The 17281-nt window shown below is 40.8% G+C and overlaps 1 protein-coding gene across 4 annotated transcripts; it reads right to left on the bottom strand.

The window, feature by feature from the left end:
- Positions 1-306: 306 nt before the first annotated feature.
- myzap (myocardial zonula adherens protein) lies at positions 307-16881 on the bottom strand. 4 transcript variants are annotated; one of them, XM_035396542.1, is made up of 14 exons: positions 16498-16881; positions 13354-13434; positions 8274-8360; positions 7576-7737; positions 7157-7249; positions 6853-6966; positions 6179-6331; positions 4535-4660; positions 3828-3956; positions 3555-3649; positions 3187-3292; positions 2893-2976; positions 2252-2358; positions 307-1581 (listed from the first exon to the last, which is right to left on the bottom strand). In XM_035396542.1, the coding sequence occupies exons 1-14, from the start codon at positions 16552-16554 to the stop codon at positions 1212-1214; spliced, it is 1764 nt and encodes a 587-aa protein (XP_035252433.1). In that variant the 5' UTR covers positions 16555-16881; the 3' UTR covers positions 307-1211. The 4 variants fall into 4 exon arrangements, with proteins under 4 accessions (XP_035252433.1, XP_035252432.1, XP_035252435.1 ...); XM_035396541.1 differs by having other exon boundaries at positions 7576-7740; positions 16498-16880; XM_035396544.1 differs by having other exon boundaries at positions 13369-13434; positions 16498-16880.
- Between the last annotated feature and the right edge of the window lie 400 nt (positions 16882-17281).

The raw sequence follows: 17281 nt of genomic DNA, 5'->3' as shown, positions 1-17281 counted from the left end.
AGCAAACTGACCAGCTCAACTCCTTGGAATGAACTTCAGAGATGATTGAGAGGCTTCATATCCAAGAGCTGAGATACAGTAAAACTTTAAGCCGAACATCCTATAGGGGGCACTGTTATGACCTCTCACTATGTCTGGGCTTGTGCTCTGCATGGATGCATTACCACAGACAGTATCTGATTGGACCGAATATTTGCATTCTGAAATGGGGAATTAATGCTTATCTATTGACCACTGAAGAAGAAGGCAAAATGGTAAAAAGGCCTTCAGTATGATTGAGGTCGTACTAACGTACTAATAACAAGCTTTAATGGTTGATCACAGTATATTTATTTTTGCCACCATAAATTGAATTGGCCTTTACATTGCAAAGCACAGATCTCAGTACTCAGTATACTAGGCACTTAATGGAGCCAAACTCATGGTTACTTTCGAAATATCTGGAGTTAATATAAATATTTTCACACACGCACAGGTCTGGCAGTGTCATAACATGATATGTACTGGTGCCCTTGAGTCTGAGGTGACAGTCATTTTTACATAATTATTACCAATTTTCAATGCACTAATGCACTGCACACCTCGAGCAGCAAGCATAGCATATGCTGCTCCACTGTTTTGCTATGGGTATCAGTAAATTAGGAAACTGTATAAATAAAAGACATAAAAATATAGGACTAGATCATGTAAATAATTGGTAAAATAATATTTAACTTGTGTAAGCACATTTATCCAGAGTAAATGGAAAAATAAAATCGTAAAAGAAATATACCCTTCAGGGAAAAATTATAATCCATTTAAATTACAAATATAACATTTTAAAAATATTATGAGTTTAAAAGTATATAACAGTATGAAAACTTATCACTACGTTTTGTAAACAAAGTCAACATAAAATTCATCAAAATGTGAACATAATTTACATACAGTATAGTACATTCATAATTATTTACAGGTGTACATAATCATACTGTTGCCACTACGTTTATATGTAGTGTGAAGCAAGCCTCACAAATCTATTATCAAATTCCATCCTTTCTTCACACTGGGAAATTTAAAGTTGATGTGTCTGGTGCCACTGAGGCAAACAGATGTAGGTAACACTGGAAATTTCCGCACAACGTCAAGAGTCTATTGCAACACGATGCATGTTCTGAGCAAAATCTGAGGCTCAGTCTACCGCTCATGTTCACAGTCAGACCTCCATGACTTCACTCTATTTTAATGTTTGCTGTTATCTCCATGAGCCTCATGTAAGGAGTGTAAACTTTATTCGGATGGGTTCTCGCCCTTGGATATGAGTGGACTGGAGGGGGCCCTTCGGGATGGGAGAGCTCCAGGGAGGTCTGTACTGAGTAGGACTGAGCCGGGCCAGACTGGACCAGAGTGACACAGGTGGGGGTGGACTGCGTTGGGCTGGTCACCTCTGTGTCCAGCTGAATGGACCTGGGCTGTAGAAGTGAACTGTACTGATTGGGGGAGTACTTCAGCACACTGGACTCCACTCTGCTTGGGGGAACAGGACGAGGCCTGGCAGGGTTGGACAAGAACAGGGCTGCGGTCTCTGTCCCAACTTCAGTTCTGTGAAAAATAAGAGTAATGGTTATGCAAATCTATAAAATATTTAAAATTTTATTTGGGTTGCTAGTAAACCTACTCATCATGTGTTTTTGTTCCTCAGGAAGTATCAAATAAGTTCTGTATTATTTGTTAGATGAGTTGGAAAAATACTATTTTCAGTAGTTACAGTTACCTAACACACCTTCTTTCTGTGTTTTTGTTAAGGTGTCGCTTTATTGAACTTCATAACATTAACGGGATTCATATGCATACATGTCATTAGGAGACTGTGACTGGGAGGCCCCAGGCAGCAGCAGAACATATTTGGCTTGGACCTGCTATAATAAAGTGGGTTCCTCAGCCTCTACCACAGCATCAGCAACCCAGCCACTCCCCCCCACCACCACAGTGATTTTCCGAGTACCTACAATCAGGGTATATGTGTGAGGTGTGCCACTCCACTGATCAGCAATAGCACTCCTGTACAAGGTATAACCAGTAGTGTGGAAAATAATCACTGGCTGCTGGGTGAGTGTGCAAGAGGAGCGCACAGGCGTCAGGGGCTGTGCTAACTGTGTAGATTCAGGTGGGGCGGAGATGACGCAAGAGCGCAGTACAGTTTGCTATTCCCAAAATATGAGGACAAAACATACACATAATTTGGTGGTGGAGACGCTGTTGTGTTCTTTACCTCAGAGGCAGCTCACAGCCCACCCCAATGTCTCTGGTGGATGTGGACTCTTCCGCATTGTTTTGCTCAGACATAAAGTACTTAAGCTTGTCTTCCAGTTCATTATTCTAAGAACAGAAGCAGACAAAAAGTTTAAATAACATTTCAGTTTGTTATCATGTAATTGCTCTGAAGTGGCATATGCACATTTCTAGAAAGGAATCCCCTTTTGTGCATAACTGGTTCACATGATGCACTTCTTGTGAAACAATGCAACTGTCAAACAGAATAAATAAGGCTATTCAATAAAATGCTCTGTATTTGCTATTATAAGGTATCATTTTAGCTTGTGTATCTACACTACATTGAACTTGACTTCTCTGGAATCATTTCATATAGTCAGTGAGAGTCATTTCCTAGAAATTTTTTTTATTGCTCAGTAAAAATCAGGCAGATGACTAACCATGAATTTCCACCCAATGTTTTAATCATAGGTCTTAATCAGAAAAGGCCAGTTTCCCAGACACAGATTAAGCCTAGTCCTAGACAAGGCAATTTTCAATGCAAAACTCAGTTTAGTCCAGGACTAAGCTTAATCTGTGTCTGTGAAGGTTTAAGTGCCTTTAGGTTGTGCTCTATGGCGGTTGTTCCAACAGTCTTACCTCACACTGAACAATGGCAATTCTATCCAGCAGATCTGTAATATGCATGTCCTTCTGAGCCAGTTTTGCCCGTAATGCATCAATCTGTAAATTCACAACAAAAGAAGAAATGGTTACAAGGCGCAACCTATTCGTCATGTATGTTCATTTTTACAATGCATAGAACTTCATAACTTAATTGAAATGGTTCTCTGTGTGTGTGCATATGCGTGTGTGCATATGTGTGTGTGTGTGTGTGTGCATGCCTATGTGTGTACATGCATGCATGTGTGCTGGTATGTGTGAGATTCTTACCTCCTTGATCATTCCCTTAACCTTCTTCTGATGAGAGAACACCATGTCATTAAGATGTTTGATTCGCTCCCGCAAATCCAAAGCCTCATCTTCCAACTGCTTTGTCCTGCAATACAACCATGCTGTAAGCCCTATCCCGTGAGCTCCAGACTGCCCATACCCTACCCCTATCCTGTGAGCTCCAGACTGCTCATACCCTACCCCATCCTGTGAGCTCCACACCTGCTCATACCCTGCCCTCATCCTATGAGCTCCACACCTGCACATACCCTACCCCATCCTATGAGCTCCAGACTGCCAATACCCTACCCCCATCCTATGAGCTCCATACTGCTTATACTTTTCATTGCAACCCTACCACTCCTTACCTCTTGATTGTAGCTGCATCAATTTGATCGGTCTGGTCCAGCCTGCGCAGACGCAGTTCACAGTCCTGCAGCTTCTGCTGCAGTTGTTCTTTCTCCTGCAAGATATATGCGCAGATATTCATGCACATATTTTCGCTAAGGGCATGAAACATCAAAGAAAGAAACATCCCAAATCTAGACAGAACCTAAACTGTCCCATAAATGTGTAATTGCCACTTTTGATACTTTTGACAAATTTAAGTTCATAACGAGGCATTGTTAGGCAGGTCTTACCTTGCCCATGCAGTCCAGGAGACGCTCCACTTCACTGATCCGTTGGTCCCGCTCAGCTATTTTTGCCTCTGCTATCCTGGCATTCTGCTCTGCCTCTTCAAGCTGTCTCACATATTCTGAGATCTGGGCCTGGGTTTGTGCAAAAGGAAAATCAAGTTTCATTTGTTAGATGTGAGACGTTAGTGTGAGTATTTCTGAATGTTAATCAGACCATACAGGGAACTACTATGATTTGCTTCTTCAGTTCTAAAAAAATAAATGTCTAACCACAATAGTAAAATGCAGTTGAGCAAGCCACCACCAGAGGGGGCCATTGATTATTTCATATGTTATTTCTACACTTAGAACCGCATCACTTTTTAGCCAATGGGTTCTGTTCTTCTGCTATTAAACTTTTGCCTCTGTGCTGATCAGGTCAGAGTCGGCTGCAGGCATAAACACTCTATAAGGTGGTTTAGGGCCACAACCATCCGTGGGCCACACAATTTAGGTTTTAAAATTTTTGTATTTTTTTTAGATTGTGTAGTATCCACAGGGTGCGAATAGCTTTTTCAATGCTATTGTTCTTGCGCTAGTTCCCTGGTCAGTGATTGCTGACATCTCTCCCCCAGTTTACAATTCTGCCATGTGGCTCTGGATCAGTAGGTTGAATAAGCTGATCTCGGATCAGTTCTCAGACCAGCTTCAGGATGCACAGAAATCAGTACCTGCAGAGCCCTGATCTCTTCCATGTGCCTCCTCTTCTCCTCCTTCAGCTGCTCCTGATACTGGCTCTGTAGTCTCTGAGTCATCTCCTGCAGCTTCTTGGAGCTGGCCTCCAGGGTGGATTCTACCTAATGCACAGAATTAAATGGGAAACAGCGAGACATTGAGATCAAATACTGTGAGCATAACATGGTTAGAAGGTCTGAACACAGGTGTTATGGAATGGAGATGGCAGATTGTTCTGTACATCATCATTTTTCCACAATAAAAAATAACATCTGTCATTGCTTTGCTATGCAACTACCTGAATTTATACCGATGGTGCGGTGTACGTTAAGTCAATAGAATGGCCGACTATCTGCATCTGTATGTTCATGCACAAACCCCACTGCTGATTCAGGAGAGTGTAGACATCCACGGTTCTGCTCCGAAACACCTGATGTCACACTTCTGCTTCCTTTCATACCACAGACTACAGCTAAGCTCGCATAGATAGAGTGAAGGAAAACCTTTCATATGCGGCTCTCATGCAGTCCACAGCTGCACAATCGACCAGCAGGGGTCGCCAGATAACCAACTGAACCCTCCCATGTCCTCACTGACATAATTGCCAATTGCATGTCGCCCTATGGAGCTACTACTCACAGTCGTGCCTTAATCGAATGAGCTGCCCGTTGCTTGACACAAATATTAACTGAATACACAGCCTCTCAGCAGAATGAGGTCCCAGAGGCTGGAGTGTGGATGAATGACAGTAGTCACAGGGTGATGAGATGGAAAGAGACAGGGGGAATGAGGAGGGACAGGTGACAACAATCAAACCAGACTCTACCTCTGAGACACATGAACAAAGCTTGTTTAACCCTTCAAAGCTGGGCTGCCGACCCTATTCCTGGAGATTTACCGTCCTGTAGGTTTTCATTTTCACACCCGACTTTACTAATTAACAGCTAACTGTGCTCAGTTAGAGCTGGAATGAAAACATACAGGATGATAGTTCTCCAGGAACAGGGTTGGCCAGCTCTGTTGTAAGGTGTAAGCTCACAAATATGTGATTAGAATGCTCTTACAGTAACTGAACATTCTAATGCTGAAGCAATAATCACTACTGGTAATTTAAACCATATAATTTTGAAATAATATTATAAAATATCTACTCTTCGAATGCTCAAAAAAAAACTTTTTAACTCAACTTTAAAAACAGGTATTCTGGTAGAGACTGGATGTTTCTCTGATCACCTGACAAATCTCTGACACTTCAGGCAACTGCGTGTTTGTCAGCCAACATGTCCCCGGCATCCCTACTAATGCTGACAGCCATCTCAAATACTTCTAGAATGTTCCCTCAAGCCATTGGCAAAGTCATAAAGTGCTTGAAAGTCAATTTTGTGGAATTGGGCTGAGCAGTGTCTTTCTCTCTCTTTGCTCCAGGTCATTCTGTCTGTTAACTGTTCTTATCACCACTATGCCTTCAAATACTAGCCTGAACACCCATCTTTTTCATTCACGGCAGAGCTATTACCAGTGGCACTGCTTGGCTCTGTACATTGTCCCCCCCCCCCCCCAAATTCTCACTTTGTGTCCCTGCAGTTCTGTCAATAGCGTGTCCAGCCCATACCATCTGCACGCGAGGGGGAGTGCGGTACCTGCAGTTTGAGGGTGCTGTTTTCGGCATGGGCAGTGGCCAGCTGATGTTCCAGCTGCTTCACCTTCGCTTCGGCTTGCTCACGGGAACTGCGAAGACTCCTCATCTCCTCCTGGGTCAGAACCCGATTCGAACAGCTGTCCAGCAGGGATTTCTGTGAAACCAGCACAAAAATCTAGGACTCAGTCTGTGGCCCAGTGAAAGATTCACTTTGAAACGAACTGTAAATAAATTCACTTCTTGCTAAAGCACACTGACAACAAAGAAACTATGTATAATTGAAAAGTATAATTTGAGGAAAAAATACCAAAACTTACTCCACACTGTATTTTCAAAAATGTATAAACTATTATGAAATAATTGGAAAATATATTCTACAGTGTTTTGAGACACATAAAATTGCACACATGGCAGTAACAGTAATCGATTTATTGTGTAATAAAGGATACACATTTTAATGCCATTTTTTTTAAAGGAACTCCATTCAGTATTGGTTTCATATCCTGCCATATATTATTTTAGTTTTAAATGGTATTCCACCTTCACCAAACAATATATGAACTGATTCTCAGTTTGAGAAGCAGCAGCAGAAGTTCCTGCATAAATGGTGTCATTATTCAGGGTCCCCTATGCTGAACTGTTATGCTGCACATCACAACGGTGTTCATCCGTTACCTGCAGTTCTATGTGAGAAGATATGAGGGAGCTGTTCATCTGGTCAAAGCTGTCCATGGCTGCAGTCCGCGTCCGCACCTCCGACTCCAGGTGCCGCCGCTGCTCATAGGCTACCTGGAAGCACAGAGAGAGATTGAAGTCACATGACTCACTGCCACAGCATCACCTCATGAATGAACATGGCCACAGAATGACTGAGCACATTCAGTTCTTGCGTCAGCTGTCACTATGTGTTTTTTTTGGGGGGGGGGGGGGGTTTCAGGAACCCCCACCCCTTTTGCTGAATCAGATTTTGTCCCCTCACCCTTATGTCTTGTGATAGCCTCTGCATCGATTGCTGCATGCCTCCGAACTGACCGTTCATCTTCTCTCGCACCTTCTCCAGTGATTCTCGCACCTAAGGAAGAGAAGAGTCAATGTCAGAGTCACCTCATTATCGCCTGGTGTCCAGGCCAAAAGACAAAATGTAAAACAGGATGCAATGAATATACCATCGAGCGGCTACAACAATATACAACGCAGACTCATTGATTTTGTATATTGTACACTCACACACCCATTCACTCACAGATGTAAATCCCCTTTAGCGCAGAGGCAGTCAGTGCAAGAACCCTGCAGTCTGCAGCAGTGGATGGGCTCAGAGATACTGCAACATGGATTGGCTGAGTCTAGGCCTTTTCTCTCCCGGGCTCTGGCCAATCGGCAGCCAGCCTCCCTGCTCACCTCTTTGATGTAACTCATCTCGTCCCTCAGGTGATTGACGGGCCACTCGTATGCCATCACTTCCTGCTGGCGGTCCGCACCCGTCCGCTGCACCACACCATACACCTTGGGCCCGTTCTCTGTGGGCGTCTCCCTCACCCCATTGGTGACGACGGCAGCGTTCTGCTGGAGAGTGAGAGGGTGTGAAAGTGTGTGTACTCAGGCATTCCAAACATTGCTGAGTGCTTGAAACTAGAGGTTGAGAAATGACAACAGTGTAAAAAAAAAAATGTCCTGAATGCTATGCTGGTGTCAAGTTTCTGCAACCTGGTATATGAGCTCTGTCTCATGGAGGCAGCATCTATATAGATGCATATAGAGGAAAATAGTGCAGAGAGAAGTTTTGTGTTTTTTGTTTTTTTTCTTTCTCATTTTTTGGTATGCTTTGGTGTGCATTTCTAATCATAAAATGCACATGCTAACTCTCTATGAGTCTGATGGTTTATAAGAGAATATTTATGTCATCATCATTATGCATTAATTTCATGGACAATCATATCCAGTCAACTCACAAGGGCATCATGGACTGACACAAAGTGATTGTATTGTATAGGGAAGAGCAGAACATTGCTCTTAGTGTGGTCACACATTGAATGCCATTTGAAATGGCATCCTGGGAGTGTGGTTACCTGTAAAACATTCACAGCGAGTCCACCTACCTGCGCCGATGGCTCTGTGCCAACAGACCGCTCCTGTAGGACATAACCATTTTTCCTCCTCTGGGAGCCATTGACCACGTTGTCCACCTGTAGTGGAACAAAAACTAATGTATTTAATGTACAGCTTAAATATGTATGTCTTATGAATGTAATATATAATATATGAATGCAAAATGCACATCCAAACCATAAAGAATATATATCATGATCTCAGTAAGTATATATAACAAAATAAGCAATGCATTGTCAGTTTTATAAATATTTAATGTAATGTGATAGATACTATGATATACATCAGTGGTTCCCATCCCTGTTCCTGGAGATCAATCATCCTGTAGGATTTCATTCCAACCCTAACAAAGCACACCTCATTCAACAGCTAGAGATCTTGTTGAGCTGCTAATTAGTAGAATCAGGTGCCAAATTAGGGTTGAAATGAAAACATACAAGACAGAAGATCTCCAGGAACAGGGTTTGGAATGACTGATATACGTGATCACACAACATGCTTTTCAAAATACATACATTTACATAATGTATAAGATGGGGGAAAACTTTGATACAGTTCATGATATTCATTGTAGATATTGACATGCAGTACCTTCAGAAATATTGCACCTACATTCATTATTTCTCATTTTTCTGTGCTGGAAAGCCTAATTTAAATGGGATTTATTTTCTCCTTTGTAACTCTTTATAATACCAAACTAAAATAAAGTATACTGATATCTTCTCAATTATATTAAAAATAAAAATCTGAAACTGACTTAATTAGGAGGCAAATAGCTGGACAAGGTTATAAAAACACTGGCAAGGCTTTGAACCTTCATAGGAACACTGTTAAATTCAGTGTAACAAAACAGAGAAACAAGCCAAACACAGATACAAATATGATCAATACAGCCCATCAAACTAAGCAACCAGATGAGAAGGATGGTTGTCAGAAAAGCAACAATAAGGTCAGCTACAACACTGATTGTGTTGCAGAACTGTGCTTTCTAACTGTGTTTCTTCTGTGATTTTCTAATTGTTTCTTTGTCTCGGAGCTTGTAATCTGTGCTTTCTTACAGCTACATTTAGTATTGCTCCACTCAACGGAAAGAGAAGAAAACACATGAAGCCTGAATCAATATTTGCGGCTGTGATTTTACTGGATACTGCTGTACGGCTATACAGTTAAACCGTGTGCAAACATACAGGGAAGATAAGATGACAAAAAAATCATGCAGGTGACCTTGCAGCCTCCGAATATGGACATTTTTCTTCAACCAAAAACATTTTTTTACTAATACTGCTCCTCAACATTCTAAAAAGACTGAGAAAATTTTAACTAAAACATGCATAACACAAAGGTTTTATTCATATAAACATGAAAACCAGCTTGGTTTCCCTAAACTGTAGGTACTTAAGGTATCAAGGACTTTAACTGGTATTAAGGGTAAGGTAATGTAGACTAACCTGTAGGACAGGTATAAAGAGAGCTTATAATTACAATGAAAACATCACAAAAAATCTAAATGTGCAGGAAATTGCAAGAATGGACGATTCAAATCTTCATAAGAATATATGATTAAATGATTGTGGGAAAACGAACGTCTTAATATAGGATAAACAATAGGGCCAATGGCAACAGGCACTGTACTCTGACAACATCAAAAGGGTTTGTCATGAAGACCAGACAATAACAATAGGTTATAACTGTATAATTATCCCTTTCAGACATGGGATAATGTATCGTCATGCAGTAACTCTGGACAGAGTTTTTGAGGTTGTTTATTATTGGGGTTTTTTTTCTGGATAGTTCTAGATATATTCTCGGTGACAGGCAGTTTATATCTAGATCTATTTTCTGTAATAATCCTGGCAGAATTTGCAGTGCAAAAGTAGTACAATCACTGGGGACAATCTACCACATGGTATTGTCACAAGGCAAATTGCAAGATTCAAAAAGTAATCCTCATTGTTTTTTCAATATTGTAGAGGCCTTTGTTTTCTACCATTAAGATGCACCAATAAGTTACTTTTTGAGAACTTCACCAGACAAAATGTAACAAATGTGCTTACAAATATACCCCCCAGAGGTTTTCAAGGCTATTGAGATAAGGGATTATGATGCACTAGAATAGTTCAAAATCCTTGTGCTGTAAAGTTGTGCAATTTTGTTTTGTCCAGGGACACTCGGAGGCATCATGGAAGAAAATGTTAACTGTTATTAAACGTAATCCCAATTTGTGAGGATTACTACCTTTCTCACGTATAACCTAAACAATAGTTAAAGCGAACACAGTAGTAAGGCATACTGTATTCTCAAAAGTGATTTCTGTCTCAGCGCCAGTCCACGCACCTCAGCGTCATGTATAAGAGTGGAAAGCATCGCACACGTAACCACATATATTAAGCAGTGTTAACATGGACGACATTTTACTCTCAGTCTGGCTTTGTGGGAACTCAACACATTGCTGCCGTCATGTAAGCTCCTCATCTGATTGGTCAGTAGAATAGCTGGGCTGCTTACTGCGGGCAGGTGTACAACAACATGTACAGGCAGTGGAGCTGCTGAGTGGTCTTTCCCCTTTGGAGGATAGGGTTACGAGACACACCCTTTTTAATTTCACGACTGCTGCTGTTCTGTCATTGTCACGGATGTAATAGAATCTTCTCGACTTAAACCTAAGACGGCATTGCCTCTCTCTCTCTCCATCCTCCCCTCTTCTCCCTCTCTCAGCTGTCTAGTCCCACCTGGTTTGTTCCCTTTTCCTCATGTAAAGACAATGACTTCTCTTGTTTGCTGCCACCTCAGTAGCAGGTGCAGCACACGTTGCTATGAAAATGTTACAGATCCACAGATAAAGGTTGTGACTCACACATATATTTAATTAGACACAGCAGCAGGGTCCTAAGCCAATATTGGCATTAAACTTACATGCATAAGTGATAATATATGCATTACTTTTGGACTGCAATGGTCAGATATGAAAAACAACACCTGCTGCAGAGTCCAAGACTCCAGTGTGGTGTGTGTTAGCTGTTCAGATAAAGAGTGGCCAAAGGACTTGACATGCCATGTATAAGCTACAATAATGTAATAATTAAAGTCATATTCAGTGTAGCTTAGCAGTTCCAGGCTGCCTGAATCTCCTTAGCTAAGACCTACTGTTGAATCTGGGCTGGCTTTTTTTTTTTACAGCAAAATATCCCATAGAGAAACACATACTATAGTTGACCCACTCCTGCAGTCTGCAAATGTGTGCAAATGCCTTAAACTGAGGGTCAAAATAATATATAATTAAGCCATATACAGTGAACTCTATAACATTTGGGACATATTTATCGTTTGCATGCAATGACTGCTTGAAGTCTGTGACCCATAGACATTACCAGGTGCTGTGTATCTCCTCTGGTGATACTCTGCCCGGCCTGTACTGCAGCCATCTTCAGCTCCAGCTTGTTTCAGAGGCTTGTTGCCTTAGGTGTTCTCTTTAGCATATGAAACCCATTTCCAATTGGATTAAGATCAGGTGACTGACTTGGCCAGTCCTGATCTTGGCTTTGGAAAACTATCCTCACCACCATGCTTCACAGATGAGGGAGGGTGTTTGGATCTTTGGCAGTTCCTTTTGGCCTCCACACTTAGCTTTTTCTATCACACTGCTACAAGTGAATCTTGGTCTCATCTGTCCACGTGAACTTTTTCCAGAACTCTTTAAGCTACGTCTTAGCAAACTGTAACCTGGCTGTCCTGTTTTTGCAGTCAACTAGTAGTTTGTATCTTGCAGTAACCTCTATAATCCTGTTTGTGAAGTCTTCTGCGAACAGTAGTCACTGATATATCCATTCCTGTTTCCGGAAGAGTGTTTCTTATCGGTCAGATAGGAGTTTGGGGGTGGGTTTTTCTTCATTACAGTGAGAATTCTTTGGTCATCTACTGTAGAGATCTTCTTTGGTCTACCAGGCCCTTTGCAATTACTGAGTGGTCTTTTTCTTCTTAATGATTCTCCAAGCAATTGATTTTGATAAGCCTAAGGTTTGACATATGTGTCTGACAGTCTTTTTTCTTATTTATCACAGCTTCATAAAGACTTCCTTGGCTTTCATTAGTGCAACTCTGGTTTTCACATTGACAAACACAAATAACAGACTCCAAAGGCAAGCAAAAGCCTAGAATAAAGACTAGATTCTGAAAGCTCTTATAGCCGCAGTAAGGAAGCAACTAAACACACCTGACTAATCATAAACACCTGTGAAGCAGGTTGTCCCAAACATTATGTGCTCTGAAATGGAGGGGGCTGTGTGTAAAAAGTGCTTTGATTTCTACATGGTGAAACCAAAAGGAGTAAAAATACCCTTCAAAAGCTGAGAATCTGTACTTTAATCATCAGTGAATTGTTTTATTACAAATCTAAAATAATGGAATACATAACAAAATCAAGAAAAAGTGTCCCAAATATTATGTAGCTCACTGTAGCTTTCAACTAATCCCTGGGTGGTTAAGGTAAATAAATAAAACATTTTAGACTAATGAACATGGCACCCAGGGCTTCCCTTTTCCCTAAAGTGCACAAAAATGGTTTTCAAAACCTTTCAGTAAAAATCAGTCCTCTGCATGGAACCATGGAAGTCTGTTGCACAACAGGAAAAAGGTAAGAACTCTAAATCTTTTTGGGTTCCTGTCTGAGCCCAGAAGCTGTGGAATGCTGTTCATCATATGACATCACAGTACTGAGTTATAGACTGACGTGTCACTCCATGAAAAAAACACTATGCCAACATAGTTGAGCCATGTTTCATTACACAAAAGTATTGCCACCACGTTACGAGCATAGTGAAAGACTGAGTCATAGGAGCTGGCTAAGAGACAGGGAGTTTTGGGGTAAAGGTCTAGGAAAAATTAGATTAAAGGAATAATTGTGAGACAATGAGAGAACTGAAGGATAAAATATGGGCGATAGGGGGCAGGTGTAGTACAAAAATATTAAGGTGAAAGTGATTGGGATTGTGAATAAGACTACGCAATTCACACAGTTCATTATTCAGAATGAGCCAAGGACGTTAATAGTGTGTCACAGACGAGTAAACTCACTGCATATGCACTGACCTTCCTGGACCCATCCTGTCCAGATGATGTGTCAGTCAGGGTGAGTCTTAGACGGCGGATATATCTCTGTACACACACAGCCACAGCCACAGCCACAGCCACAGACAGAGACAGAGACAGAGACAAGACAGACATGGTTTCATTAATGAAGAAACATAAACATAAACTTTATAATAATAAACTTTATATAGCACCTTTCGTACAAGTGTCAGGCCAGAGTGCTCTCAGAGAGGGGAAAAAAGACAGACAAAAATAGGGTAAAATAAACCAAGAATAAATAGGATAAAACAATAGAGAAAAAAAAATGATAAAACAAGCTAATAAAATAGAATAAAACACAATTAAATACAAGATATATATATATATATATATATATATTCATATTGTTCACCTTCATTTAACCAGGAAGTCTCATTGAGATTAAAATCTCTTTTTCAAGAGAGACCTGGCCATGGTATATATATTCATATATATTCATATTCAGATTTCTGAAGTTAGGGTAGAAGAATAGAGAATAGAAACAGTTCAAAAAATAAATTTCCAAATAAAAGACTTTCACTCTGAAAGACCTAAAACATCTTTTTCATGGTGTCCTTGTATGTTTCAGGCTGCCAAGAACTGAAGGTGCATCTTGTTATTTTCACTCTTAGTTACACTGCAATTCTTTTTAAAAACATCATGAGCCCACATGCTGAGTGATGCAAATGTGAAACTATGTAGTGCTTTGTCATATTCGCTAAATATAGATTTGAATGTTTAAAACATGGCTGCCTTAGGATAGTAATCTTATTTTTGCATAATATGTAAATTCATGCATCTAATTAACAAATACATAATTCACTGTCATATACCTGTCATAGGTACTAGTCTGTGGGCCATACCAGAACAGCCAGCAGAATTTCACACTGCATTCCTTTCATTTCATTTGTTTAAACAACATGGCTCGCCAAAGTAATATATAATAGAAAAAAACATATTTGCCTTTTTAGATGTTATGAAAATTTGATTTTAAAAATCTTTTTAAAATATTTTAATCGTTAACTGTTGCAAAGATATCAACTGCTTCAAATATCAAAAGATATCCAAACTGTTGCATTGTTTGGAATGAAATCTGTCATTCATGTGATTTAGTACAGTTATCCAAGTATGCTGTACATAAATTCTCATTTGTCAGTAAAACCATATGGCTGTAAGTCACAAGATTTTGTTACAATTGGTAATACTACGTATAAAACGTTTTTAAAAATACTATGTTTAAAACACCCCAAGACATATACAGTACATTTCCCCTTCCACATAAATGCATTTTGAGCAAAACAATGCATTCTAAATTTGGAGGAAATTGGATTCAAATAATAGAATTATTATAATAAAACTTTTCTTAAATGGTTAAAAAATAAATATTATTCTTGCCCGGTTAAATCTGGGATCTAATTAAAACTAATGCAATACAACAAGTGCATATAAAAATTATATCAGAAAATAGTACTCTTAAATATGGAGTGCATTAACTGAAATGCCACATTTAGCATACATTTAGGGACTGCACAGCAGGACAAACATTGGTTATGTAATATCAGTGCTTTCTTTCACAGCTGTTGCAACTGCAGCTTTAAAAGGACCAAAGTCCAAAGTTACTTTCTGTCACTAAATCTCAGATCCACAGAGTTGCACAAGAATATGTTTTCTTTACACGGAAAAGCACATTCCAGTTTTATCCTACTCTGTCTTTATTACAGAGAGAATCCATGTAACACGCCACATGTTTTAAGCAGTCAAACATTTTCCACTAATGAAATATTACATAACCCCCTTATGCTGTGTTTAGTAGATTACTACTACTATACTAATAGTGTGCCCCAAAATTACCCTCTCTTCAAACCCTCCCAGAGGGCTAAACAGCACTTATTGTAATGGCATACATTTAAATGTCAAATCACACTTACTTAACACAAGGAAATGTGATTGGTTAATTGTAGATTTTTGTCTGACAATACAAAATGCTAATTATGTCATTCAGGTTATATTGAGCAAATGAAATATGACCTCTGAAACAAGGCTTAACCATGCGAACATGTGACCTGAACCTGACTACATTCAGTTTACATTACGTTTATTTGGCAGACGCTTTTATCCAAAGCGACGTACAATAAGTGCATACTAGAGGTCATTGGAACAACTACAAAACAGTATATATGTGACTATAGTATAGTACTCAACACTACTGGCCCAATATATAAGATAGTATCTGGTGAATATCAGTTCATATATAAGCACAACACCTATACATAACAGACAAAGGAAATTTATTTGTTTGTGAATGTGCCATCAGTCTTAGTGTTATTAGCTGGAGGGCTGACGGTCTGAAAACAATCCTTAATTATATCACTTAAAGTCGCACATCAAAATGCAACACGCCCAGGTGGCTCACAGAGACAAAAATATCCATAATCTCTAGAATGCGTTACATTTGCTTGCTCTTCTACCAAAAGAAAGTTAATTTCCCTAACCATCTGCTTGTTGAGGACATGTGTGCAAGTCTGAAATCATTAAATGAATTGTTTCTTAGCTTTTTCTCTTTCTCTTTACTTTTTTACGGCTTTAATAGTAATTGAAAATGCAACAAATAAAGACTCATTTGGGAGCAGAGACATGCTTACATTAGCTCATTAGTTGTGAGTGCCTTTTAATAGCAGTTTAATGCTGCTCAGCACAGGGAGCTGATAAAATAAACATGACAAGCCTTCCCCTCCAGCTAGAGAGCTCTGATTACTGCCTCTGTCAGATAAACATATCAGCCAACAAACATACTCCTTCCACTTATAACCGTCCACCCATATGGAAAAAACCAGGATCAGCAGCACCACAAACAAGCCATTAAAACATAGCCACGAGTGAGCAGAAAGACCAGACAGAGTGAAGGAAATGAAAGAAAGAAGAGAGGAAGAGAGAAATGCAGTGGGAGAAAAAGAAAAACAATGAAATCAGTCACCGGACCAAAACATATCACATGGTGCCCTGAAGACTATCAGCAAGGCCCTCACACCAGAAGGAGGGTGGGGGGTGGGCAAATGGGAAGGGGGGGGTGGGGGCTGCCACCGTCCCGGGACGGCAGGGCCTCGCTCTTACCTGGCTGGACAGATCCTGGGTGTCCGTGACCGTGCCTCTAGAGCCGTACCTCAGCATGGCTCCTCCGTAAGGTAACAGAGCCCAGCTCACAGACCCGCTGGTCCCTCACCCTCCCCACTGCACAAACAAACACTGACACCACCTGCACCCTGCCTCATACACACCATGAGGTACAGAGCGAGGGAGCGAGGGAGGGAGGGAGGGAGGGAGAGAGAGAGCGAGAGAGAGAGAGGTGAGAGGTTCCCCTCTGATGGCTCAATGCTAGAATTCCTTTGCCAGTCGATAAGAGACAGAACAACAGGGCCTTGGTATATTCCTGCCAGTGCCAGGAGAACAAACAGAGCTCCACTGTCCCGCTCTCCGTGCTGGGGAGTACTGTGACATCGTCCCTGGAGGCCACACCTGGGTACGGGGAGCTGCCGGTAGCCTAGCAACCGTGGTGCATCTCAGGGCCTGGCCCCTCATCAGACCTGTTGGGCTGCATTTCACCTGCGTCATTCCCCGCCCATTGATACACCCACCCATCCCACCCCACCCCCCTACATCTGAATGCTGCCACTGGGCCGGTTCAGGCATATACAGTAGGTGGAAGGACTCCTCTTCCCAGCTATGAGAAATGGTTACATGGCATTCCAACTTCTGCAAATTCAACTGTAAGCCTCGTCCAAAAGCTGTCAACATAAAGCGGTGAGCTCAGTTAAGAGGAACTTGCGGTACAGAAAAACATGTGCATAGATATTCGTCTTCCAATTCTCCTTCTGTGAAGCATCATTTCAAGGAAATT

Source organism: Anguilla anguilla, chromosome 16 (assembly GCF_013347855.1).
Source record: "Anguilla anguilla isolate fAngAng1 chromosome 16, fAngAng1.pri, whole genome shotgun sequence".
NCBI lineage: Eukaryota > Metazoa > Chordata > Actinopteri > Anguilliformes > Anguillidae > Anguilla > Anguilla anguilla.
The sequence above is the reverse complement of the archived record's forward strand: the minus strand, read 5'-3'. Positions and strand labels throughout refer to the sequence as shown.

What these genes read in the sequence shown, in the direction of transcription:
- myzap (XM_035396541.1), bottom strand. Translation starts at nt 16,554, where the DNA reads ATGCTGAGGTACGGCTCTAGAGGCACGGTCACGGACACCCAGGATCTG. An exon ending in GGAAGGTCAGTGCATATGCA is followed by an intron (nt 8,361 to 13,353) that starts GTGAGTTTACTC and finishes GTTCCACTACAG; the next exon opens with GTGGACAACGTGGTCAATGG. An exon ending in TTAAGGGAATGATCAAGGAG is followed by an intron (nt 2,977 to 3,186) that starts GTAAGAATCTCA and finishes GTGAATTTACAG; the next exon opens with ATTGATGCATTACGGGCAAA.